The 26,863-nt window shown below is 42.6% G+C and overlaps 1 protein-coding gene across 11 annotated transcripts in view; it reads right to left on the bottom strand.

The window, feature by feature from the left end:
• UGGT1 (UDP-glucose glycoprotein glucosyltransferase 1) overlaps positions 1–26,863 on the bottom strand; it is a 190,335-nt gene that overhangs the window by 111,088 nt on the left and 52,384 nt on the right. For all 11 annotated transcript variants that reach the window (XM_036318740.1, XM_036318734.1, XM_036318739.1 and 8 more), the window contains 6 exons: positions 23,968–24,059; positions 22,547–22,697; positions 19,973–20,092; positions 16,207–16,292; positions 14,109–14,244; positions 9,645–9,776 (listed from right to left, as the gene is read on the bottom strand). In XM_036318740.1, the coding sequence (XP_036174633.1) occupies positions 9,645–9,776; positions 14,109–14,244; positions 16,207–16,292; positions 19,973–20,092; positions 22,547–22,697; positions 23,968–24,059 (717 nt within the window). The remainder of the gene's footprint in view (positions 1–9,644; positions 9,777–14,108; positions 14,245–16,206; positions 16,293–19,972; positions 20,093–22,546; positions 22,698–23,967; positions 24,060–26,863) is intronic.

The following is a 26,863-nucleotide window of genomic DNA, read 5'->3' as shown; positions in this document are numbered from 1 at the left end:
AGGCACCAAGATGGTGTCCATGCAACGGGACTGAGGAGGTGTCAGAGGACCTCACCCCAGAAAGCCCAATAGCTCTTTGTGTGAGAGAGAGAAGGTGGCAGGGAGGGAGGGAGAGAGCAAATTGGACTCAAGAGGCCTCAAGGCCCAGATGAGGAGAATATACCAGGGATCGGCATGGACTTGAGCTCTGAGGTGAGGGTCAAGGGCAGCTGGGTGGGGTCCAGCCCAGACAGAAGACTGAGGTCCAGATGTTCTTGACCCTGCTCGGTTCTTTGGCACCTCTGCCTGAGATATAAACTGTCTGACATGGAAGTACAACTCCAGAGAAGGGGGTGGGGAACCTAAGTTAAATAATATTTTGTTTTTGTTTTTTCACTTGGCAGAATGGGGGCTGAAGTTGAAATTAGGTTTGGTTACTAAACAATAAAGAAAGCAACATTTCTCGCACACCAGACTGTGTGGTCTGAGTTTGCTGCTGCCTATAAACCAAGAAAAAGTTGTAAAATGAAGTACTAATCCCTAGGGTTTAGGTCAGACCGAGGAGTAGTGCCACTCAGCCAGAAGCTGGCTCATGGCTGGCCAGTGCAGTGATGGTGGCAGGAGCTTCTCCCACCTCCGCGGCAGCACTAAGAATGTCCAACTAACGGTTTAGACCTGATCCCTTGGGGGTCTAAGCCTTTAGTCGGACATCCCCAAGAGCTCCCTGGCTGCTAGAAGGATGTCTGACTGCAAGCTTAGGCCTGATCCCCTGGGGAGTGGGCCTAAGTCAACAGGTGGACATCCCCAAGGGGTCCTGGACTGTGAATGGGTGCAGGCTGGGCTGAGGGACCTGCCCCCCCGCCCGAGTGCACAAATTTTGGTGCACTGGGCCTCTAGTCCTATATAATAAAACCCTAATATGATAAGTGTCTGGTCATCTGGTCTGCCATTCAACCAATCAAAGCGTAATATGCTAATAATATGCTAAGGCTGCTCAACCACTTGCTATAATGTGCACTGACCACCAGGAGGCAGACAGTCAACTGGTTGATCAGTCACTATGACATGCACTGACCACTAGGAGGCAGACACTCTATCTGGTAGGTTAGCTTGCTGCTGGGGTCTGGCCAATTGGACTGAGCAAGACGGACCGGACACACCCTGGAGCCCTCCTGCGGTCCCTCCCCGGCTGGCCAACCTCCCACATCCCTCCCCAGTCCCGATCATGCACCAGTGGGGTCCCCTGGCCTGGCCTGTGCCCTCTCACAATCTGGGACCCCTTGGAGGATGTCGAAGAGCCGGTTTCAGCCCAATCCCGCAAGCAAGGCCAAGAGACTCCACTGGTGCATGAATTTGTGCACCGGGCCTCTAGTCCTATAAAATAAAAGGGTAATATGCAAAGTGACCCTAACAGCAGAATGACTGGTTGCTATGATGCGCACTGACCACCAGGGGGCAGACGCTCAAGCAGGAGCTGTTCCCTGGTGGTCAGTGCGCTCCCACAGGGGGAGCTCCGCAAAGCAACAAGCTGAGCGATGGCTGTGAGCGTAGTGGTGGCAGCAGAGCCTCTCCTGCCTCCTCAGCAGACTAAGCCACAGTCAGACAACACCTCCCAGGGCTCCCAGGCTGCCAGCTTAGACCCGATCCCCCAGGGAGTGGGCCTAAGTCAGAAGGTGGACATACCCCAAGGGGTCCCGGACTGCGAAAGGGCGCAGGCCAGGCTGAGGGACCCCAGAGTGCATGAATTTTCGTGCACCGGGCCTCTAGTATTATAAGGATATAGTAATTAAAACAGCATGGTACTGCATAAAAATAAACACACAACCAGAGAATCAAGAACTCAGAAATAAATCTATGCATATATAGTCAACTAATGTTAGACAAGGAAGCCAAGAATACTCAATGGGGAAAGGATAGTTTCTTTGATAAATGGTGCTGAGAAAACTGGATAAACACATGCAGAAGAATGAAATTGGACCATATCTTACACTACTCACAAAAATTAACTAGAAATGGATGAAAGACTAAAACACAGGCCTGAAAACATAAAACCCCTAGAAGAAAACAGATGGAAAAAGCTCCTTGACATCAGTCATGGCAATGACTTTTTTTAGATAAAAAAAAAGCATAAGCAAAAATAAACTAATGGGACTACATGAAAATTAAAAGCTTCTATATAGTAAAAGAAGCAAACAACAACATAAAGAAGATATCTATTGAATATACACAAATCATATATATATGATAAGGGGTTAATATCCAAAATATGTAAGAAAAAAATGTCTGACTACTAAGGGGTAGAAGAACTGAAAGATATTTTGCCAAAGTCATAGAGATGACTGACAAGTACATGAAAAAGTGTCAAATGTCGCTAATCATCATAGAAATGTGAATAAAAACTAAGATGAGTTATCTTATACCTGTTAAAGGCCATCATCAAAAAGTCAAGAGATAACAAATGTTCATGAAGGTATGAAGAAAAGGGAACCCTCATGCAGTTGATGGGAATATAAGATGGTGCAGCCACCATAGAAAAATGTATGAAGGTTCCTCAGAAATTATAAACTATGATATGATCCAGCAATCTCACTTCTGGAGATAGAGCTAAAGGGAATGGAGACAGGGTCTCAGATATCTGCATTCCCATGTTATCACTGCAGCATGACTTACAAGACCCAAGATATGGAATCAACCTAAGTGTCTGTCAGCAGTTGAATGGATATGGAAGATATCCTATATAATAAAGAGGTAATATGCAAAAGGTTGTTACTCCGTGACGGTAATGACCAATCACCAGGAGGGCGGGGCAGCGAGCTACAAGTGGCAGAGACTACAGGAGGGCAGGGCAACAGGTTACAAGTGGCGGAGAGCTACAGGAGGGTGGGGAAGTGAGCTACAGCGCAGTGGAGAGCTATGAGTGGTGGTGGGTGGGGCGGCCAGCTGAGGCAAGCAGTAGCAAGCTACTAACACATGGATTTGTGCACAGGGCCACTAGTGCATGCATGTGCGTGTGTGTGTGTGTGTGTGTGTGTGTGTGTGTGTGTGTGTATGTATATATGATGAAACTAGAGACCCGGTGCACAAAATTTGTGCACGGGTAGGGTCCCTAGGACTGGCCGATAATCAGGGCCGATCAGGGCCTTCTGGTTGCCGGCCGGGGCCTTCCTTCTGGCTGGTGCACAAAAATTTGTGCACTCGAAGGGGTCCCTCAGCCCGGCCTGTGCCCTCTTGCAGTCTGGGACCCCTTGGGGGATGTCCACCTGCTGGCTTAGGCCCGCTCCCCGGGGGGAACAGACCTAAGCTGGCAGTCAGACATCCCTCTGGCAACCCGGGAGCCCTCAGGGGATGTCCACTTGCCAGCGAGGAGCAAGCCTAAGCTGCAGTCGGACATCCTTAGCGCTGCTGAGGAGGCGGAAGAGGCTCCTGCCACCACCACTGTGCTGGCAGCCGTCAGCCTGGCTTGTGGCTGAGCAGAGCTCCCCCTGTGGGAGTGCACTGACTACCAGGGGGAAGCTCCTGGATTAAGCACCTGCCCCCTTGTGGTCAGTGTGTGTCATAGTGACCAGTCATTCTGCTGATAGGGTCAATTTGCATATTACCCTTTTATTATATAGGATAGAGGCCTGGTGCATGGGTGGGGGCTGGCTGGTTTGCCCTGAAGAGTGTCCCAGATCAGGGTGCGGGTCCCGCTGGGGTGCCTGGCCAGCCTGAGTGAGGGGCTGAGGGCCGTTTTCAGGCTGGCCACATCCCCTTCAGGGTGGGGGTCCCCACTGGGGTGCCTGGCCAGCCTGGGTGAGGGGCTGATGGTTGTTTGCAGACTGGCCAAGCCCCCAGCGGGGACCCTCACCCCATGGGGTGTGGCCAGCCTGGATGAGGGGCTAAGGACCGTTTTCAGGCTGCCCACAGCCCCTTCAGGGTGAGGGAGTCCTGCTGGGGCGCCTGGCCAGCCTGGGTGAGGGGCTGATGGCCGTTTTCAGGCTGGCCATGCCCCCCGGCGACCCAAGCTCCCAGCATCTCCTTTTTTTCTTTTCTTTTTTTTTCTTTCTGGGATTATTTATCTTCTATAATTGAAACTTGTAGCATTGAGCAGAGCCCAGGACCAGCCAGGGCAGGTGGGAAGCTTGGCTTCCTCCATCGCCAGGGGCAACCCAAGTCTCCTGCTCACTCTAGCTCTGTGGCCATCTTAGTTGGGTTAATTTGCATACTTGCTCCTGATTGGCTTGTGGGCGTGGCTTGAGCATAGCAGAGGGATGGTTAATTTGCATGTTTCTCTTTTATTATATAGGATAGGATAGAAGATATTATTCAGCCATGAGAAATAAATAAGTCCTGCCATTTGCAATAACATGGATCTAAACAAATCAGAAAGAGACAGACAAGTACTTATATGTGGAATCTAAAAGAGCTGAACTCATAGAAACAGTAGAATGGTGGCTGTCTGGAGCTGGGTATGGTGTAAATGGGGAGATATTATATAAACTTCCAGTTATAAGTTCTGGGTATCTAGTGTACAGCATGATGATTACACTTAAAAATACTGTATTATAAACTTGAAAATTACTAAGAGAGTAGATCTTAAACAGTCTCACCACAAAAAAGAAATAGTAATTATGTGAGGTGATAGAGGTGTTAACATTACTGAATAATCATGTACCAAATCAACAAACTGTACACCTCAAACTTAAACAATATTATAAGCCAATTATCTATATATATATATAAAACCCTAATATGCAAATAGACCGAACGGCAGAACAACTGAACAACCAGTTGCTATGACGTGCGCTGACCACCAGGGGGCACGTGTGGAACATGGCAGGCGTCAGCAGCAGGCAGCAGAGTGCAGAACATGGTGGGTGTTGGCCACGGCAGGATGGCGGAGCAGGTGAGCAGGGGCACCAGACCAAGGCAGAAAGCCAGTCGCTGTCATCAGGGCGAGCCTCTGGTGGTTACTGAAAAGTCTTTTCTCCTCTGTGCCGCGGTCCCACCCAGCGCTCCCACCTGCTGCCGGCACCAGGGCCACCGCTCACAACCGCTGCTGGCACCCGGTGCCAGTACCGATCACTCGGCGCCATCAGCAAGTGCGAGTGGTGGTTGCCAGCCCCAATCACCCCTGAGGACTTCTCCACAATCCCCTACAGCTGAGGGGCGACTGGGGCAGCAGCCACTGTTCGCACCCGCTGACAGCGTCAGCCCTGCTTGCACCTGATGCTGGAGCCAGCCCCAATCCCTCCGCACCGTCAGCGGGTGTGAGCAGACTCAGCGCCATCAGCCCATGAGAGCGGTGGAGGCAGAAGCAGGGCTGCCGGAAGAGAGGGGGCCAGGGCCCACGGCGGGAGAGGGGGGGAGGTTGGGTGGGGGCACAGAAGATAGGCTGAGACCCACACCTGTGCCCATGGCAGACTCGTGGCCCACAGTAACTTTCAAGGTGCACGAATTCACGCACTGGGCCCCAAGTACCTCAATAAAGCTGCAAGAAAATATTTTTCAGGAGAAACCAAGATGGTGGCATAGGTAAACACTGGAGATTGCTGCCTCGCACAACCACTTCAAAAATCCACCTAAAAGACGGAACGGACATCATCCAGAACCACAGGAAGGCTGGCTGAGTGGAAATTCTACAACTAGAAGGAAAGAGAAAAGCATACCGAGACTCAGAGGAGGTGCGGAAGTAAAATGCAGAGGTACAGAGGCGCATGCGGAGAGGGTTGGCGGCTGAGGACACGGTTGTCTTTTTCAATAGGGAGGGAGTCTCAAGCTCTGAGCTCCAGTTCCGGGAGAGTCTCTGGGGACCCTGACTCATACGGGAGAAACTGGGCTCTCTGGCATCGGTCGGAACTCGAGGGAAGCTTTCTCTCGGGGGTGCTTGTAGCAATTGCTGGGACACTGAGAAGCAGGGCCACTGAGGGCAGGACTGAGAGCAGACATAACTTCTCGCTCCGCCCTGTTGATCCCCTGGGACCCGGCCTCGCACAAGCCACAAGGCTTTTGCATATGAAAGGCCTGGCCCTTTGCAATCTGATAATTACCTAACAAACTGCAGCTGTCCCAAGGCCCCAGGGCAACTTGCACTGCGTCACAGCTGACTCCGGCTGGGTAGCCTCAGGCAGAGGCTAGATTAGCACCTCCTTAGAGATCCAGGAGCCAGTGTGCCCGGGGGTCAGAGTGGGACCATCCAGATTGCAGCTCCTCGGATCCATAAAGGACACACTCAGGGGGCAGACTCACTGAGCACCAAAGCCCCATTGAAGCAAGTCTTGCCTCGGAGGGGTGTCTCCAGCACAGAAGTTCTCCCACTGCAGACACAGCTGATTCTCACAGCCAATTGGCCTGGAGGTCAATCCCTCCCAGAGTTACCTACAACAATCAAGGCTTAACTACAACAAGACTGTGCACAAAGCCCACAAGGGGGTGCACCAAGAGTGTCTACCTCAGGTAATTGGGGAGGCTGAGCCACTGGGCCCTATAGGACACCTAGCACAGAAAGCCACTCTATTGACACAGCGAAGCATAAAAAAATGCAGAGACAAAGAAACAGGACACAAATGACAGAAATGGAGGAAAGCAAACTACTGGATATAGAGTTTAAAACCACACTTTTGAGGTTTTTCAAGAATTTTCTAGGAATCGCCGATAAACTTAATGAGACCCTCAAGAAATCTAATGAGACCCTTGAGGTTGTGATGAAGGACCAACTAGAAATTAAGCATACACTGACTGAAATAAAGAATATTATACAGACCCCCAACAGCAGACGAGAGGATCGCAAGAATCAAGTCAAAGATTTGAAATACGAAGAAGCAAAAAACACCCAACCGGAAAAGCAAAAGGAAAAAAGAATCCAAAAATATGAAGATAGTGTAAGGAGCCTTTGGGACAGCTTCAAGCGTACCAACATCCGAATTATAGGGGTGCCAGAAGAAGAGAGAGAGCAAGATATTGAAAACCTATTTGAAGAAATAATGACAGAAAACTTCCCCTACCTGGTGAAAGAAATAGACTTACAAGTCCAGGAAGTGCAGAGAACCCCAAACAAAAGGAATCCAAAGAGGACCACACCAAGACACATCATAATTAAAATGCCAAGAGCAAAAGACAAAGAGAGAATCTTAAAAGCAGCAAGAGAAAAACAGTCAGTTACCTACAAGGGAGTACCCATACGACTATCAGCTGATTTCTCAACAGAAACTTTGCAGGCCAGAAGGGAGTGGCAAGTAATATTCAAAGCGATGAATAGTAAGAACCAACAACCAAGATTACTTTATCCAGCAAAGCTATCATTCAGAATTGAAGGTCAGATAAAGAGCTTCACAGATAAGGAAAAGCTAAAGGAGTTCATCACCACCAAACCAGTATTATATGAAATGCTGAAAGGTATCCTTTAAGAAGAGGAAGAAGTAGAAAATGGTAAAAATACAAACTATGAACAAATACACATCTATCAACAAGTAAATCTAAAAATCAAGTGAATAAATAATCTGATGAACAGAATAAACTGGTGATTATAATAGAATCAGAGGCATAGAAAGGGAGTGGACTGACTATTCTTGGGGGGGAAAGCGGTGTGGGGGATGCAGGAAGAGACTGAACAAAAATTGTGCACCTATGGATGATGATAGTGGGGGGGAGGGAGTGAGGGCGGAGGGTGGGGTGAGAAACGGGTGGAAGGGAGTTATGGGGGAAAAAGAGGAACAACTGTAATAATCTGAACAATAAAGATTTATTGAAACAAAAATTTTTCATTGGCTGTAAACCCAACAATACTAAAGCACATAATACAAATAGTAAAGAGGAGAAATAGTAAAGAGGAAAAACAAGCTGTCATCCTCATAGACCCTCTAAGTCCTGGTATGAATTTACCTTTTCAAACCAATTGGTAGAGAGCCAGTATTTTCATTAGTTTTGTACTCAATATCAATGTACACATATAGTAAACCTATGGGTTTGTGTTTTGTTTTGTTTTCACTTATCCCTCTAAAAACTTTCATTCCCAGGGTAGACAAGTGTCACCACCTCTCTAGGAAGCTTTCATCAATCACTGCCCCAAACTGGCAGAGCTGCCCACTGTAAGCCACCCACCTACAACATGCAAACATTAACATCACAACCACCAAACTGAATGCTCTTCCTGTGTGTCACTCCCCAACAGGCTGTGTGACGCCCCCACAATAGGCACCACCTCTTGTTCCACTTTCTATGATATAGGGCTGACACAGTACTACCAGGTATGTTTAAAAGTCAAACATTATTCCTTATTTCAAAGTATTTCAGAAACGCCTCTAGTTGTTACGTTTTGTTCTTACTGAACAGTATTTTGTTGAATCTCTAAAATGTGGAACATTTTTTTTAAATATTTTATTGATTTTTTACAGTGAGGAAGGGAGAAGGAAAGAGTTAGAAACATCGATGAGAGAGAAACATCGATCAGCTGCCTCCTGCACACCCCCTACTGGGGATGTGCCCACAACCAAGGTACATGCCCTTGACTGGAATCGAACCTGGGACCCTTCAGTCCACAGGCTCTATCCACTGAGCCAAACCGGTTAGGGCACGAGGAACATTTATAGCAGCAGACCTGTGAACCAATATAAGGTAACACAACAATGACCTGATGTAGAGCATGCTCAGCCTCACACTGGTGAGCCGCTCTCTAGAAGGCACACATATTTGCTCTCCTCATCTGAGCTGTTTGTTTACCAAAAATCAGTTGTGTCTGTTTCCAAACCAACTATTTTCCTTAGTGAATGAAAAAAACATAATTTAATATTATACAGCAAATAAAATATGACTGCCAAAAGAAAAAGTTGGTCTCCCCAAGAAAAAAAAAATGAATGAGTAGCAAAATTCAAAAAGGAGAAAAACTAAAAACAGCTGATGCTGAATTAGATGTGGGTAAGAAAACTAAAAAAGGGGAGAGGAAGATTATAAAAATCTCAAAGGATTTCGTACTCAGATGAAAGAGAAATAAACAATCATGAGTATGACCTCTAAAGGAATGCTAGCTCAGATTTCCAAACAGAAGAACCAAAGGCCTTGTTCTTCATTTGAGAAAAAGAAAGCAGTTTGTAAACAAATATCCTTTTATAGTTTTAAATGAAAATGTTCTGGAAATGTATTTTGATTCATTGCCACAACATTTGTTTTCAAAAAACTGAACACCTCATTCCTGCTTGCAATAGGTAAGAGCTTTACTGTACTTAATATTGCCCTAAGGAACATACGAGCTTCAAATAAAATTTTAAAATATTTCTCTATATTTTTATTACCACATTTTGCCATACTGTTTATTACATTTCTTAAGACATTTCCATCTTTAGCCTGAATAACTATAAATGATACACACTGTCATACCTCATATCCTGGCTATCAGTCATACATCATACTTACAATAGATTTTATACAGAATATATATCATACAAGTACTATCATTGCATTGTGAAAACGAAAAGGCTTTTCAATTTAACATGCCGGCTAAAAAATCATTATCTTCACAAAACTGAAATATAAACTACATTTGCAAGCTCAGAGATGTCATCTGGTTTCTAAATTTTTAAATGCTAGTACCTAATACTTTAACCAGCACCACTACAAACAACAACATCAAAAGAGGGAGGTAAGAAAAGTACCGTGTTGTAGTCAAATGAGAAATGCCGAAGAATCCTTACCTTCCGATTCTGATCATAGGCAGAATCAATCCCCAAAATGCTGTTCACTTCTACATACGGGTATTTCTTCTCCAGAACACTGACCACATGTTCAACTTTCACCTTTTCTCCAGTCCTTACTTTGTTATATATCTGGAAAAAAATAACTGGTTAACCAACTACACTTTTAAATTTCAGAGTGTTTATTACAAAAGATTAATGAATGTGGAGGAAAACATGACTATTTTTCTTAAAAGGTCAAATGGGGTCAATAGGGAATAGCAACTCTCTTTTCCATATATCTCAATATGCCTTCTTTTTTAAAATTAAATGTATTAACAGGTTTCTAGTGTGCCACCATCCAAAGTCAAATCATCTTCAGTCACCAAACACTAGGCCCCGTTAGTCCCCCCCCTCCCACCTGTTCCCTCTGGTAATCACCATCCTGTTCTCTGTATCTAAGTTTCAGTTTATAATCCACATTAGCGATAGCATAGGGTTCTTAGCTTCTTCTGACTTATTTCACTTAGCATAATATTCTCAAGGTTCATCCATGTTACTGCAAATGGTAGTATTTCATCCTTTCTTATGGCTGAGTAGTATTCCATAATATATACTGTATATACTATATCTTCTTTATCCCATCCTCAATCGAAGGACACTTTGGTTGTCTCCATGTCTTGGCCAAAATGAATAATGCTTCAATGGACACAGATGCGCATATATCTTTGCAAATAAACGTTTTTGCGTTTATTTCAGGTAGATACCCAGGAGAGGGATTGCTGGGTCACATGGTAACCCTATTCTTAATTTTTTTGAGGAAAGCCAGACTGTTTTCCACAGTGGTTGTACAATCTACATTCCCACCAACAGTGAATGAGGGTTTCCTTCTCTACACAACCTCTCCAACATGTTACTACTTGTCTTGTTGGTAACAGCCATTCTAACAGGTGTGAGGTGGTATCTCATTGTAGTTTTGATTTGCATTTTCCTATTACCTACTAAGGTTGGGCATATTTTCATATATATCCATTGGGCACTTATCTTTTTAGAGAAGTGCACATTTTTTTATTGGATTGTTAGCTTGGTGGTGAATTGTGTGAGTTTTTATAGATTTTGGATATTAAACCTTTGGGAGCTGTCGTTTGCAAATATCATCTCCCATCTGGTCGGTTGCCTTTTTGTTTTATTGGCAGTTTCTTTTGCTGCACAGAAGCCTTTTAGTTTGATAAAGTCCATTCATTTATTTTTGCCTTTACTTCCCTTGCCTTTGAGGTCAAATTCATAAAATGTTTGCTAAGATCAAGGTCCAGTCCATTAAGTTCAGTTCCTATGTTTTCTTCTATGTACTTTATTGTTTCAGATCTTATATTTAGGTTTTTTATGCATTCTGAATTAATTTTTGTACATGGGGACAAAAATGCAATCTAGTTTCATTCATTTGCATGTGGCTTTCCAATTCTCCCAACACCATTTATTGGAGAAGCTTTCTTTTCTACATTGTGTGTTTTTGTTTCCTTTTGTCAAGAATTATATGCCCATTTACATGTGGTTTTATTTCTGGGCTCTCAATTCTGTTCCATTGATCTGTGTTTTTCTGCCAGTACTATGCTGTTCTGATTATCATACCTCTGTAGTATAATTGGAAGTCAGGTAGTGTGATACCTCTGGCTTTGTTCTTTTTCTCAGGATTGCTTTGGCTATTCGGGGTCTTTTGTGATTCTATACAAATCCAATTATTTTTTCCCTCTATTTCATTAAAAAATGACATTGGGATTTTGATGGGGATTGTATTAAATCTGTATATTGTTTTGGGTAATAGGGCCATTTTAACAATGTTGATCTTCCAATCCACAAACAGACTATCTTTCCATTGTGTTGTGTCTTTTTCATCTCTTAATTATGCTTTGTAGTTTTCGGTATATAGCTCCTTTACATCCTTTGTTAAGTTTATTCCTAGGTATCTTATTCTTCTGGTGACAATTGAAAAAGAAATTTTTTTTCCCATTTCTTTTCTTTTTTTAATTTTTATTGATTTTTTTATAGAGAGGAAGGGAGAGGGATAGAGAGTTAGAAACATCAATAAGAGAGAAACATCGATCAGCTGCCTCCTGCACACCCCTACTGGGGATGTGCCGGCAACCAAGGTACATGCCCTTGACCAGAATCGAACCTGGAACCCTTCAGTCTGCAGGCCGACACTCTATCCACTGAGCCAAAGCAGTTAGGGCTCCATTTCTTTTCTGAAGTTGTATCTTATCAAATGCTCTTTCTGCATCTATTAATAAAATCATACGATTTTTATCCTTTGTTTTGTTAATGTGGTGTATTGTATTGATTGATTTGTGTGTGTTAAACCATCCTGTGCCCCTGGAATGAACCCCACTCTATCATGATATATTATTTTTTTAATGTATTGTTGTATTCGATTTGCTAGTATTTTCAAGATGCCTTCTTAGAAACTATATATTGCTAAAATGACCAATCTGTTCATACTTACATTAAGCCCCAAATGTAAAACTATGTTAAATTTTTCAAAATCTGAACATTTATAAGTAACTAGTGACCTGCACCCTCTCCAATCTGGGACATCCCTCTCACAATCTGGAACCACTGGTCCCTAAATGCTTTTGCCTGCCAGCCCGATCGCCCCCTAGCTGTTCCCCTGCTGGCCTGACCACCCACAACTGCCCTCCCCTGCTGTGACCCACCTCCTCCAAGAGGCCCCGCCTCCACTGTGCATCAGCCATCTTGTGGCGGCCATCTTGTGATGACATTGTGCGGAGGACCACCTAGGCTTTTATTAGCATAGATCCTGGAAATAAGAACTCATGTCCATGATGTTTAGAGGAAATAAATTGCAAAATATATATGGCAAAAATCCCTGTTTTTATAAAGGAGACACAAAACAGATGTCTATACATGTGCGGTTAAACATCTAGAAGGATACAAGGCAATCTTTTAATGGTGGTTAACTTTAAGGAGCAGGATTAGAGGGTGGAGACAGCTAAATTTTAAATTCACACTTTAATATTATTTGGAGAAAACATTTACAATGAAATTTTTTTTACTTTTGCAATTAAGAATAAACAAAAATAAATGAAAACTCCTACTAGCCTTTCCTTCACATCGCTATGGGGGGGAATCTTTGAAAAGCAGACTTCACACACCATCCTCTGGATTTCCTTGTTCTCCCAGCCCTGCTAACTCCCGCCACCCTCACTGCGCTGAGAAACAGCAACAGCTCGCGCGGCATCCCTGCCACTCTCCTGACCTTCATCAGATCCATCTCCACATGTGATCAGAATGGCGTTTTTAATAGCTTAACTCTGGGATCTGGACGCCTGTGCACTCCCTGGCTTCAATAACCAGGTTCTCCTCTCCACTCGGCCCTCACAATACTCTACTCACCTCCCATTAACAACTTAGAATCGCTACCTCCGATTTGCAGCCATTGTTCAAACTACTCCGGTTGTTCTTCCTATGCTCAGCTGGGACAGTGTCCCCTCCCTAACAATGCCCACAGCCACTCTGTGTGGTCTGAGGCCCTAGTGTAGCCATAGTCAGCTATGCTTCCCACAGTTTGGAGGTGTCTCCACTAGACTCTAAGTTCTCTGAGGACACAGGTGACTTCCTACCCCCTTTCTTTATCCCTCACAGCTAATACAAGGTCTGGTAAAAGGGCCTTTGGTAACTGTTAGCCAAATAAACATGAATTTTAACTAATTAAAAAGCACCCCTGACTGAATCCTATATAATAAAAGCCTAATATACAAATCGGTTGAATGGCAGAACGGCCAGTTGCTATGACAGGCACTGACCAACAGGGGGCAGATGCTCAACACAGGAGTGGTCAGTGCGCTCCTTCAGAGGGCGGGTCCACGACCACTCTGCTGACCAGGACGAGTGGCGCTCCCACAGTAGGCCAATCCCCAGGCCACGCCCCCCACCAGTGCACGAATCCCGTGCACGGGGCCTTTAGTCTCCAAATAATAAGCATAATAGACAGCAGACTGACTCCATGTTTCCAAGTAAAATAAAAGTGGTGAGAATCAATTGCTTCAGATGGTTTTCAATGATTACCACTAATCTGGAAACAGAGTAATTGGAACTTCTTCTGAATATAATAATTTTTTAAATTTATTGAATATGAAGTTTTTTATATTTGAACTTGAGCAAGAATTTTAAGTATATGTAAAATTAGGGCATTTAAAAGTTTCCAGTTAATATGAAGAAAGCAGACATTAAGAATTTTATGACTTGAATAATAAACTGAGTCCTAATGAAAATATCATGATGGTCTTAAAGAGGGGAAAAAGCAAACATTTTTTAAAAACAAGTAGACAACATTACATTTACCAAAAGAAACTAACTAGTGATTTCTTACCTTTTCTCTTTACAGATATAACAAATTCTCTTACCACATACTGTTTCTTAGAGTAAGTTAGATTTAAAAATTCTTCAATATTTTGAATGAAAACATACCTGTGTCAGGGTTTGGAAGGCGTGATAATGATCCACTTCTTGGGCAGCATAATTATATGCTCTCATAATAGCCACTCCAGCATCTTGCATCCCATCCACATCTTCAGAATCATTAACCACGAAGATTAAACCAAGTCTGAGTGCAAGAAAGAAGGGGCGGGGGGACTTATCGTAAAGACTACAACTGGCTAATGAACCCCTATATTCAATGCAGCATTATTTACAATAGCCAAGATATGGAACAACCCAAGTGCCCATCAACAGACACACACACAAAAATGAATTATTATTTGTGACAGCATGGATGGACATAGAGGGTATTAAGCTAAGTGAAATAAGACAAATACCATGTGATTTCATTTACATGTGGAATCTAAAGAACAAAATGAATGAATAAACAAAACTGAAACAGACTCATAGAAACAAAGAACAGACTAATGGTTGCCAGAGAGGAATATGGTTGAGGTGAAAAAGGTGAAGGAATTAATAAGTACAAGTTGGTAGTTACACAATAGTCATCTATACTAATAAAAGGGTAATGTGCTAATTAGACCGGTCAACCAGCCATCTTCCGAACTTCCAACTTCCTTCCGGACAAAGCCATGGTAGTGGGGGCCGAGGCAGAGGCAGTTAGGGGTGATCAGGCCGGCAGGGGAGAGAACTTAGGGGCAAGATCAGGCCGGCAGGGGAGAGCAGTTAGGGGCAAGATCAGGCCGGCAGAGGAGGTTAGTTGGGGGCGACTAAGCCAGCAGGGGAGGGCCATTGGAGGCGACCAGGCCAGCAGGGGAGGGCAGTTGGGGCGACCAGGCTGGCAGGGGAGGGCAGTTGCGGGCATTAGACAGGCAGGCAGGTGAGTGGTTAGGAGCCAGTGGTCCTGGATTGTGAGAGGGATGTCTTACTGCCGGTTTAGGCCCAATCCAGAGGGATCGGGCCTAAACCGGCAGTAAGACATCCCCCGAGGGGTCCCAGATTGGAGAGGGTGCAGGCCAGGCTGAGGGACCCACCCTTCCTGTGCACGAATTTCATGCACCAGGCCTCTAGTGGGAATATAAAGTACAGCATAGGGAATATTGTCAATAATATTGTAATAACTATGTATGGTGCCAGGTGGGTACTGGAAATATAAAGGGCAACACTTTGTAAAGTATATGATTGTCTACCCACTATGCTGTACACCTGAAACTAATACAAAATAATACTGAATGTAAACTGTGATTGGAAAAAAAAAGCAACTGGTTAAAAGGAATGTACCCCACACAAACACTATAGCTAATAGAAGAAAACTATTCGTTATTGAAAAACACAGTTCACATCCTACTCTAATATGGTCGGCAAAGGCATTCATCACTTGCAGAATAAAAAAGCAGGTTCCCAAAGGAGGCTGGGACTTTCAACTGTCAAAGCAAACTGTTTCCACCTGGCTGGTGTGGCTCAGTGGTTGAGCATTAACCCTGGAACCAGGAGGTCACCGGTTCAATTCCTGGTCAGGGCACATGCCCAGGTTGCAGGCTCGATCCCCAGTGTGGGTCGTGCAGGAGGCAGCTGATCAATGATTCTCTCATCATTCATGTTTCTATCTCTCCCTCTCCCTCTCCCTTCCTCTCTGAAATCAATAAAAGTATATTGTAAAAAAGAAAAAAAAATTGTTCTTTAAAGGCAAAGTGGAATGCTAGCCATTCAACAACCCTGTTGGTATATTACGCAACATAAGTGATTTAAGTGGGTCTGTGTGCACCTAAACAATGACTGTCCTATACATGCAGTCCCCGACAGTCTAACAAAAGCTGCTGACAAGACTCTGTCTGCACTGAAAGGGAAGAGGCTTGTGACACAGACACACACTCAGTAAAACTCTCTCCCTGGCAAGCAAACTCAGACCACAAATTCCTTGTGTACACACCACTGATTAATAATTCAGTGGTGGTAAGCTTCTATTCCTTGAGAATCAAATTCTTTATCCCAAAAGATGCTGGCTTCATGTTGCTATTAATGATCCCCACTATTAATTATCCTACAATTCAATAGCACCAGACTTCCACTTAAGAATGACAAACAAAATCCAGTTTAATTAGAATCCTCAAACCAACACCAGTGTTACCTCAGTGGTATATGGTTACTGAGGAACATCTCAGCTATGCTCATCAGCTCTGCTGTGGTCTCATGCGCAGGATCGACCATGAAAACCTGTGGGCAGAGGGAAAGGAATGCATGAAATGACATTCACTAAGATGTTCCTGGGCCTACAAAAATGCCCACAGTCTTTTCACCTAAAGGCCATCTTTTTCCAACTACTCACGAACCACATAAGACAGGAGTCACACAAATAGCAATTACCCTCCCTTTATGTTCAAAAACATGGCACTGAAAGGATACCGGGTTTTCTCAGGGTCAATTTCTCAGTTGAGAGATGAGACTTCAATATAAACTCTTTTGTATGCTAACATGGGGTACAGTCCAGATTGCTAACACCTTCTCTTTTACTACACCTTAAAAACCGTAGTTTTATTAACTATCCCACCTTAGAAAATTCAGATTAAATTTCTAAGGATTTCAAAATTCAGCATTCAACTTTGATACAATAAAAGCTATCATCATTTAGTTTTCACATGCTTTAAAAGTATTTCATTTAATAAGTCAGACATATGGTTAAAAAGAAACATTGACATTTTGACAGGGAAGGAAATAAGTGGTTTTGAGAATGAGGGAAGTACAGAGGACAGTGCTCCTTGAAGTGCTGAGGGAGCCAGCTTTGCCACCCACCTGCCTCTGACCTCTTTAGGAGCCAATAAGGGGAGAGAAGGAAATGGGAGGGAAAAGAGGGTGAATTAAGAACCCTCTTCCACTATCTACCTGAAGCACTGAAATATGGAATAGCCAACAGGACAGAGGACTTAGTTAAGGAAATAAGCTGATCTATTAAAGTTTAGGGATTAAGATATTTAAGAAAAACAAGTAGCAACATATGCATCTTTTTGTAAAAAAGAGCTGTCTTAAAAATAAAATAACATAGTCTAATCTTCAGGTTATTGAGAAGCATTTCCTAATACACTGACATCTCACAGCCCTACAAATGATCAATACATTTCAAAACACTTTTCGTGTGAATATGGAGCTGGACCAAGAGTACATTGGCAGTGCAGTGTTGGGCAACAGCAGCTAGTAAGGAGAGAAGTGACATTCTAGATGTGACAAAAGGTAGGAGAACAGGCAAGGCAGAAACAGAGTTCACATCAGACAATAAAAATTTGGGGAGAAACCAAGATGGCGGCATAGGTAAACACCGGAAATTACTGCCTCGCACAACCACTTCAAAAATATAACTAAAAGACAAAATGGACATCATCCAGAACCACAGGAAGGCTGGCAGAGTGGAAATTCTACAACTAGAAGGAAAGAGAAAAGCATACCGAGACTCAGAGGAGGTGCAGAAGTAAAGTGCAGAGGTACAGAGGCGCACGTGGAAAGGGCTGGCAACTGAGGACACAGTTGTCTTTTTCAATCAGGAGGGATTCTCAAGCTCCCGACTGCTCTGAAATCCAGTTCCAGGCGAGTCTCTGGGGACCCAGACTCATACGGAGAGAAACTGGACTGTCTGGCATCGGTCAGAACTCGAGGGCGGCTTTCTCTCAGAGGTGCTTGCAGCGATTACCGGGACACTGAGACGCGGGGCCTCTTAGGGTAGGACTGAGGAGCAGCCGCAGCTGCTTGCTCCGCCCTGTTGATCCCGAGAGGTCGGACCACCCAAGCTGTGCCCAGAGGCTTTTGCATATGAAACGCCTGGCCCTTTGCAATCTGAAAATTACCTAACAAACTGTAGCTGGGTCACAGAGACCCAGAACTTCCAAAAGAAGGCCCAAGGCCCCACTGCAGTTTGCATTGCTTCACAGCTGGGCCTCATATGGGCACCTCCAAACCCCAAACAAAGAAGAGGAATCTGCAGATCTCTCCGTAGCTCCTGCTGGGTAGCCTCAGGCAGAGGCTACATTAGCACCTCCTTAGAGATCCAAGAGTCAGTGGACCCAGTGGTCAGAGTGAGAACATCCAGATTGTAACTCCTCAGATCCATAAGGGACACACTCAGGGGGCAGACTCAGTGAGCACCAAAGCCCCACTGAAGCAAGTCTTGCCCCAGAGGGGTGTCTCTAGCACAGAAGTTCTCCCACCTTAGACACAGCTGATTCTCACAGCCAATTGGCCTGGAGGTCAATTCCTCCCAGTGATACCTACAACAATCAAGGCTTAACTACAACAAGACTGTGCACACACCCCACAAAGGGGTGCACCAAGAGTGTCCACCTCAGGTAATTGGGGAGGCTGAGCCACTGGGCCCTATAGGACACCTAGCACAGAAAGCCACTCTATCGACACAGGGAAGCATAAAAAATGCGGAGACAAAGAAACAGCTCACAAATGACAGAAATGGAGGAAAGCAAACTACTGGATATAGAGTTCAAAAGCACGGTTATAAGGTTTTTCAAGAATTTTCTAGAAACCACCGATAAATTTAGTGAGACCCTCAAGAAATCTAGTGAGACCCTTGAGGATATGAAAAAGGACCAGCTAGAAATTAAGCATACACTGACTGATATAAAGAATATTATATAGAGTTCCAACAGCAGACTAGAGGATCGCAAGAATCAAGTCAAAGATCTGAAATACGAAGAAGCAAAAAACACCCAACTGGAAAAACAAAAAGAAAAAAGAATCCAAAAATATGAAGATAGTGTAAGGAGCCTCTGGGACAACTTCAAGCATACCAACATCCGAATTATGGGGGTGCCAGAAGAAGAGAGAGAGCAAGATATTGAAAACCTATTTGAAGAAACATTGACAGAAAACTTCCCCTACCTGGTGAAAGAAATAGACTTACAAGTCCAGGAAGTGCAGAGAACCCCAAACAAGAAGAATCCAAAGAGGATCACACCAAGACACATCATAATTAAAATGCCAAGAGCAAAAGACAAAGAGAGAATCTTAAAAGCAGCAAGAGAAAAACAGTCAGTAACCTACAAGGGAGTACCCATACGAGTGTCAGCTCATTTCTCAAGAGAAACTATGCAGGCCAGAAGGGAGTGGCAAGTAATATTCAAAGCGATGAATAGTAAGAACCAACAACCAAGATTACTTTATCCAGCAAAGCTATCATTCAGAATTGAAGGTCAGATAAAGAGCTTCACAGATAAGGAAAAGCTAAAGGAGTTCATCACCACCAAACCAGTATTATATGAAATGCTGAAAGGTATCCTTTAAGAAGAGGAAGAAGCCAAAACCGGTTTGGCTCAGTGGATAGAGCGTCGGCCTGCGGACTGAAGGGTCCCGGGTTCGATTCCGGTCGGGGGCATGTACCTGGGTTGCGGGCATATCCCCAGTGGGAGATGTGCAGGAGGCAGCTGATCGATGTTTCTCTCTCGTCGATGTTTCTAACTCTCTATCTCTCTCCCTTCCTCTCTGTAAAAAATCAATAAAATATATTAAAAAAAAAAAAAAAAAAGAGGAAGAAGAAGAAAAAGGTCAAGATACAAATTGTGAACAACAAATACACATTTATCAACAAGTGAATCTAAAAATCAAGTGAATAAATAATCTGATGAACAGAATAAACTGGTGAATATAATAGAATCAGGAGTATAGAAAGTAAGTGGACTGACTATTCTCGGGGGGGGAAAGGAGTGTGGGAGATGTGGGAAGAGACTGGACAAAAATCGTGCACCTATGGATGAGGACAATGTGAGTGGGGGGGGGGGGATGTTAAGGGCAGAGGATGGGGTGGGAACCGGGTGGAGGGGAGGTATGGGGGGAAAAAACAGGAACAACTGTAATAATCTGAACAATAAAGATTTAATTAAAAAAAATTTTTTACCTACCATGTTATGTAAGTTTTTCCTGATCTGCCGGATAACACCAGGAAAGGTGGGTCGAAGCAACTCTTGTAGACTAGAAGGCCATGAATTATATCTGGCATCCACCTCCAGGTTGTTAATCCACTAGAAAAAAAAATACAACATGGTACATATACTTTAGTCAACATTAATGAAATTTGCAGAAAAAATAGTAAGACTTTATTTTTTTTTTATATATTTTATTGACTTTTTACAGAGAGGAAGGGAGAGAGATAGAGAGTTAGAAACATCGATGAGAGAGAAACATCGATCAGCTGCCTCCTGCACACCTCCCACTGGGGATGTGCCCGCAACCCAGGTACATGCCCTTGACCGGAATCGAACCCGGAACCCCTCAGTCCGCAGGCCGACACTCTATCCACTGAGCCAAACCGGTTTCGGCAAAAATAGTAAGACTTTAAATTGTTTTAAGAATTACACAGGAAAACACCATTTTCAAAAATATAAAGATCAAGTAAAAAATGAGTGGCTAGCCGAAACCGGTTTGGCTCAGTGGATAGAGCGTCGGCCTGTGGACTGAAAGGTCCCAGGTTCAATTCCGGTCAAGGGCATGTACCTGGGTTGCGGGCACATCCCCAGTAGGAGATGTGCAGGAGGCAGCTGATCGATGTTTCTCTCTCATCAATATTTCTAACTTTCTATCTCTCTCCCTTCCTCTCTGTGAAAAATCAATAAAATATATTAAAAAAAAAAATGAGTGGCTAAAACATAAGCCAAGAATAGAAGATACCTGCAACCTACAAAAGCAATAAAGGACTAGTGTCGAGAATATGTATAGTAGAAGATGAAGAGAAGATAAATGGTGATAGATGGAGACTTGAGTTGGGTGGTAAACACACAATATATATATATTCAGATGATGTACTGTAGAATTGTATACCTGAAAACTATAATTTTATTAACCAATGTTACCCCAATAAATTCAATTAAAGAATGAATATGTATTAAAATCTAACATATCAATAAAAGGCAAACAATATATGAGAAACAGAAATTAGTAAAAAACATGAATGAGAAATTTATATTAAAAACTCATGTGAGCAATTAACATAAGGAAAGAGGTACATTGACACTGGTCATCTGAGAAATATGAACTGAAAGCACAATAAAATTTCAAACTTCTTAAACTGAAAAAAATGTAAAAGTTTGTCAAGATCTAAAAGTGGGCAAGGACACAAAGCACTGAGAATTCTCATGTATGTTGGTATCTGGAACAGTCACTTTAAACAGAGTATTTCTGAAAGGATACACAAAAATTGGTAATACCTGTTGTTTGTGGGAAGAAAAACTGAAGAGTTGAGAGATGAGACTTCAATATAAACTCTTTTGTATGTCTTAAATGTTAAACTTTGTGTAAAAAAATTTTTAAATCAGTAAAAGATAAAACCTCATATGCAAAAACTGACTGATACATGTCAACCTATATAAGTCTAGAAAAAATTGTTGAATAAGAAGGAAACTCGTGAAGGACACTGATATAGCATTTATCAAACTTTTAAAACATACAGTATGGAATAATATGATAAAACAGGGACAGAAAGGATGCACAACAACTGCAGAAGAGGAATTACATACAGGAGGGGAACAGCGAGAGATAATAGATCTGACACAAAATTAATGCTAACATTTAGTAAGTATAGTGGTGGGTCACACAGTTGTTAATTATGTTACTCTCTTTACTCTTTTTAACTAAAAACATTTTTAATAGAAAAGTAAATAACAGCAATATTCACCAAAATAGCACCAAGTGACAATTCAAATAATGACCATCTAAGTTCTATATTATTTTCTTTTTAAAAACTGTCCCTAAAGCCCTGGCCAGTGTGGTTCAGTAGGTTGGAGCATTGTCCAATGTCCTATACACCAAAAGGTTTCTGATTCAATTTCCGGGTCAGGGCACATACCTAGGTTTTGGGTTTGATCCCTGGTTGGGACACATATGGCAGGCAACCGATCAATTTCAATTTCTCTCTCTCCCCCGCCCCCCGCCCCTTTCTTTTTCCCTGCCCTCTCTCTAAACATCAATAAAAACATATTCCCTAAAATAAATGCAGTACAAAATCAAGAAACAAAGGACTAGAGTGGCATGGGTGAGCTAGACATATCTCCAACACTGATCTCACTTCACCTTGACTGCTCAAGATAGCTCAACTCCCTCCACTCTCTCTTACGGATGTGAAGACAAAGGCCCAGAGGCATCATACAGCAGATATTAATCTACATGAATCCTTCACATATAAAAAGGTCAAATATGCAACAGAGCAAATACAAACTAAACACTCTTTCCCAAGACATGCTCCGCTGAATCACACGGTGATACAAAAGTGGAAAAATCACTGTCTTAACCATATTAAGTATAACTCAACTTTTTAGAGCATTTAAGTGCTGATATTACATGCATAGAATCCCATATAAGCAGCTGTGGTAAATCTTTGTTTGATGCCAACAAAAGAGCTGGCAGAAATAACTTACCTCTCATAAAAAAAAAATGTAACAAAATAGCTGGCCAGGTGTCCCTGGGCCTGATAGAACACCTACCGCAATTGCAGGACTCCTGATGTCCACGGCATAGTCAGCCTCGGAGGGCTGGGTGTTCAGTTTTAAAACATTGTGCAGAGAAAGACCTTCGATTCCCAGTCTGTGTAGACCCTCCATGACCCGAGCTTCATTCCTCAATACATCAAACAAACTGAAAAAAAAATAGGTATTTAGAAGAAAAAGCTTTTAAAAACACCCTTGCCATAAAAAACTGTATCAGTTCAAACTCAATTCCCTATCGAATTAGTTGAGAAATCAAAAAAGGGTGATCTTCCCTTTGTTTCCTCTGGTCAAGTATGTAGAAAAAAGCAAGTAGGACTTACTTCTTGGTTCATGCTTACTTATACTTATCAACATATACATTGCATATAGGAATGATCTAATATAAACATACAATTTCAGAGCAAAATAATCCTAAATCTGGAATTTACATTGCACACCTTAAAAAATGCTACAGTAATCTCTGTGTTATTTCTTACAACTGCACATGAATCTATTATCTCAAAACAAAGAGTTTATTAAAAAAACACCAAAAAAAGAAATACTAGGTTACATATGTTTAACATGTTTTAATATCAGTAGCAATTTACACAGGCACACAACATATGACCACAGCTGGAGAGGTTTGCTAGGGGAGAGGAAATAAGAGGACAGGATAAAGACTTTACTCTTTAGTTCTCTGATATAGATGAATTACTTAAAAGTTACTATGAGCAAGTACCCAGTCTGTAATACTATGAAAATTAAAGACATATATTTTTAATTAAAAAGACAAATATGGGCAATCTTGTAGTGCCTTATTAACTTTCACTAGCTCTGTAGAGTAGCGTGTGAACATACAGCTCAGTCAGTGTGGAAACACCACACTGGGGAAAGTGCTTCTTCTGAAGCATTAGCAACAGCTTTTGTTTCTGCTGCTATGAAACCATGGTGTCGCCTGTCAATTTTAATTCAAAGGATAAATTGGGAAGTCCACCTGACTGTCCACCAACCTGCTCCAAAAATTCATGAGGGCAATTTAGAACAATTTAGTCCTAAATCACATTTTTCAGAACAGAAAGGGAGGTGTTCTGGACACCAGAAGCAGCACATTGAATAACCTCCTTCACTCTATTCCCAGAGCAAAAGCCGCTCTTTTCTGCTTTCCTAGTTAATAGGAACACTTAGCTTCTAAAAGGGCATTCTCAAAAGACAGTTGGGCCTTACGTGTCCAAGGCCTTAAATGGACATTATGATTAAGGAAAAAAGGCAAAGTGTCATCGTACCCTCCCAGTCAGAACACAGACCCTCCCGAGTGCTCTCCCTGAGCCTGGTGAGCCATCAGGCTTGCTAACATGCCACCACCATGGCAACAATGTGAATGCACAGCAAGGAACTGCACATGATCAAGACTTTCAGAGCATGGGAAATATTATCCATACCTGAATATATCCTGCGTATCTAAATCTATATGAAGTCCATTGATGAACAGTGCTGAGTCTCCGGGCTGTAACCCTAAAGTTCCTTTGAAATACTGAAATATTTAAAAAAAATTATTGAGCAAGAAGAGAATGTTCAACAGAAACGTCCACGTTTCTAGCTTTATTATGTGTACTAATGCTGCCATCCTCTTAAAGTCCCACAGGAAACCCCAAGGCTAGGGGAAGATTTCCTTTTACAGACGTCCATTTGGCGTTTACTACCCTATCTGGTCAAACTGCTGGCTTATGAGGCCTACTCCTCTCCTCCCACCCCCTCCCCCGCTCCTTCCCACTATTGCCTATAATGGAGGGAGGGGGGTTCAAATTAGCCAAGTGCTGAGGGCCACTTTTCATAAAAGAGGACTTCTGTTACTTTCCCCTGTTGGTGATGCCAACCAAGATGGTGACAGCAGTCAATAACAGCTGGGCCTTCTTGATAAAGTCCAGGGAATTAATCTAGAAGGGCTTCAAAACCTCATACCTCCCTTCAACTTCCAAACTAAGGCACACAAAGAAACTCTGAATTTCTGTGCTAAGGACTGCACCTACATGCAACCTAGCTCTCTGGCGTCCCTGGGGAAAGGGGGCGCCTTCAGCTGCTGCTCCCTGAGACCGTGGCCACCCAGATGCTCCCACTGCTGGGGAAGGACAGGGACTTGGAGCTCCTTCCTGCTCCCGTGGCCAGTTGACTAAGAGAAATAATCTTTAAGATCTAGCGCTGCATGGGAAAAACACAAACAAAACAATGAGGAAGCCAAGGCTTTGCTTCTGTACTCTTTCAGGATTAAATGGCAAGTAAGATTAAGGGTTGTATCAGTGAAAGATGTTGTATCGATGAAAATTAAATTTTCTTATGCAGGAGAGAAAAACGCACGTCCACTCCCTCCCAGGCAGCAAGCACAGTGCCCTCTGACTATAAGAAAGACACAGCTCACATCTACTTGTAGATCTGGATGCTGATAACATAGTTGGCGTCGCTTACTGAAAATCCATCACACTAAAATTCCATGCATGTTTTTGTATGTGTTTTATATTTTTGGTTTTTATACTTTAATAAAATATTTTACTCAAAAAAATGAAAAATTCAGGATGTATAACCTTTATTTTCCTGGGGGAGACCTAAAATTAAGGTAATATTTGATGCTGTTATCCTGGAAATTAAAAATTAAGTAAATAAAAACTGTCAAGTTTCTTCAAATTAGCAAATATTTGATATATTTGGTTTACTTATTCCTCAGGTCTATTTAAGTAACTAATCTACATAAAGATTTAGAAAAATCTGGTGTACAGGTAGTAGATTGAACACAAGCATTTTTTCCATCTTTTGAAACATTCTGGAAATGTCAGTTTTTAAAAAAATGACTCTCTTAAAGTTATAAATCCACAACAAAAAAGAGAACAGAAAAGAAACTAATTTGGGAAGCTAGAGAGAGGCGTGAGCAGTAGTGTCTAGTCATCCTGAGAAAGCTGAATGCTAGGCTAACAGTGGAAGAGGCAACAGTTACACCAGGAAGTGAGAGCACAAAGAATACATGTGTGAGGGGCAATTATTAGGCTAAAAATGAGTTCTGATTGAAAGCCTTTTGAAGATAGCCCCAGGCTCCCCTAATTTAACACAGCAGGTGAGTGTTGTCATGATTCACTCCAAAAAACTGGAGGCTCATCCTTGGAAAGAGTAAGACAGAGAATCTGGAACTATGGGAAATGAAGCACAATTGAGGGTGGAAAGCCCTCACTGAAAACAGGGTACTGAGTGGAAGTTCCTGACTGTTCTTCTCTACTGGGCCTCTTCCACGTGGGCAGCCAACTTCACCCTCCAGGCAGAAGACTATAGAAGATCCTTTTCTTGAGACTCAACAGCTCAAGGGGGAAGGTTGAAAGACACTGTCACTGGGGTTCCCTAGACAGTCAAAAAGCCTCACCCTTAGGGCTTCCAATCAGCTTCTGACTGCCTCATTCTTCCTTATCACAGACACCAGCCATCCTGGAAAGCCTCTAACACTAAAGACAAGAGACCACGACAAATAAACCTTAACCAAGGAGTGGAAAATCCTTCCCAGAAAGTTTAATAGTAAAAGACAAAATAATTGAAAAATAGAAAAGGTGGTTGTTGTTTTAAATTAGGCCAAGGACGTGCAAAATCTTAAAATACGTAGTTCTAGGAAAACAGAAAATCAAGCCAATGGAAGAAGTGCAAATAAATAATTCAAAAACTTTCCCCAAACTAGAGAAAATAATTTTCAGAATTAAAAGGCCTATCAATCACCCAACAGTACAGATTTTTCTAAATGACATGTCATTGTGAAATTTCAGATTTTTAGGGTCAAAGAAAAGATCCTAGATGATTCTAGAAAGAAAAGCCAGATCTCAAAGACTTCAGACTTTTCAATAGCCACAATGGAAATCAAAATTAAAAGCAGTAATGCCTTCAAACTTCTAAATGATTTCCAATCTAAAATTCTATACCCAGCCAAACTATCAATAAAACCAAAAATAGAAAATTGATTTCTCAGAGTCTGAAATTTACCTTGCATGCAACTTTTCTCATGAAGAATGATTTGCTGCACTAAAATAAGGGAATAACCAAAAACAAAGACCTGGAATTCAAGGAACAGCACATCCAACAAAAGAGGTTAAAGGAAGGTCCCAGGACAAGTGCTATGCACTAGACATGAAAAACCTGTCCATAGTGGAGATCAAAAATGGATAAAATCATGACAGAAAAATACAGGGAAAGTGAAGAGATGGGGAAAGTGCCAATATGGAGTCATGGTAGACAAGGGTGGGAGGGGATAGTGAAAGAAAGTTACACCTCATCCTTGTAATAAGAGGTCAATAAATAAGGTCTGAAATTCAA

This window comes from Myotis myotis, unplaced genomic scaffold (assembly GCF_014108235.1).
Source record: "Myotis myotis isolate mMyoMyo1 unplaced genomic scaffold, mMyoMyo1.p scaffold_m19_p_8, whole genome shotgun sequence".
NCBI classification, from domain to species: domain Eukaryota; kingdom Metazoa; phylum Chordata; class Mammalia; order Chiroptera; family Vespertilionidae; genus Myotis; species Myotis myotis.
Note: the sequence above shows the minus strand (reverse complement) of the source record. Positions and strands in the feature narration are given on the sequence as shown.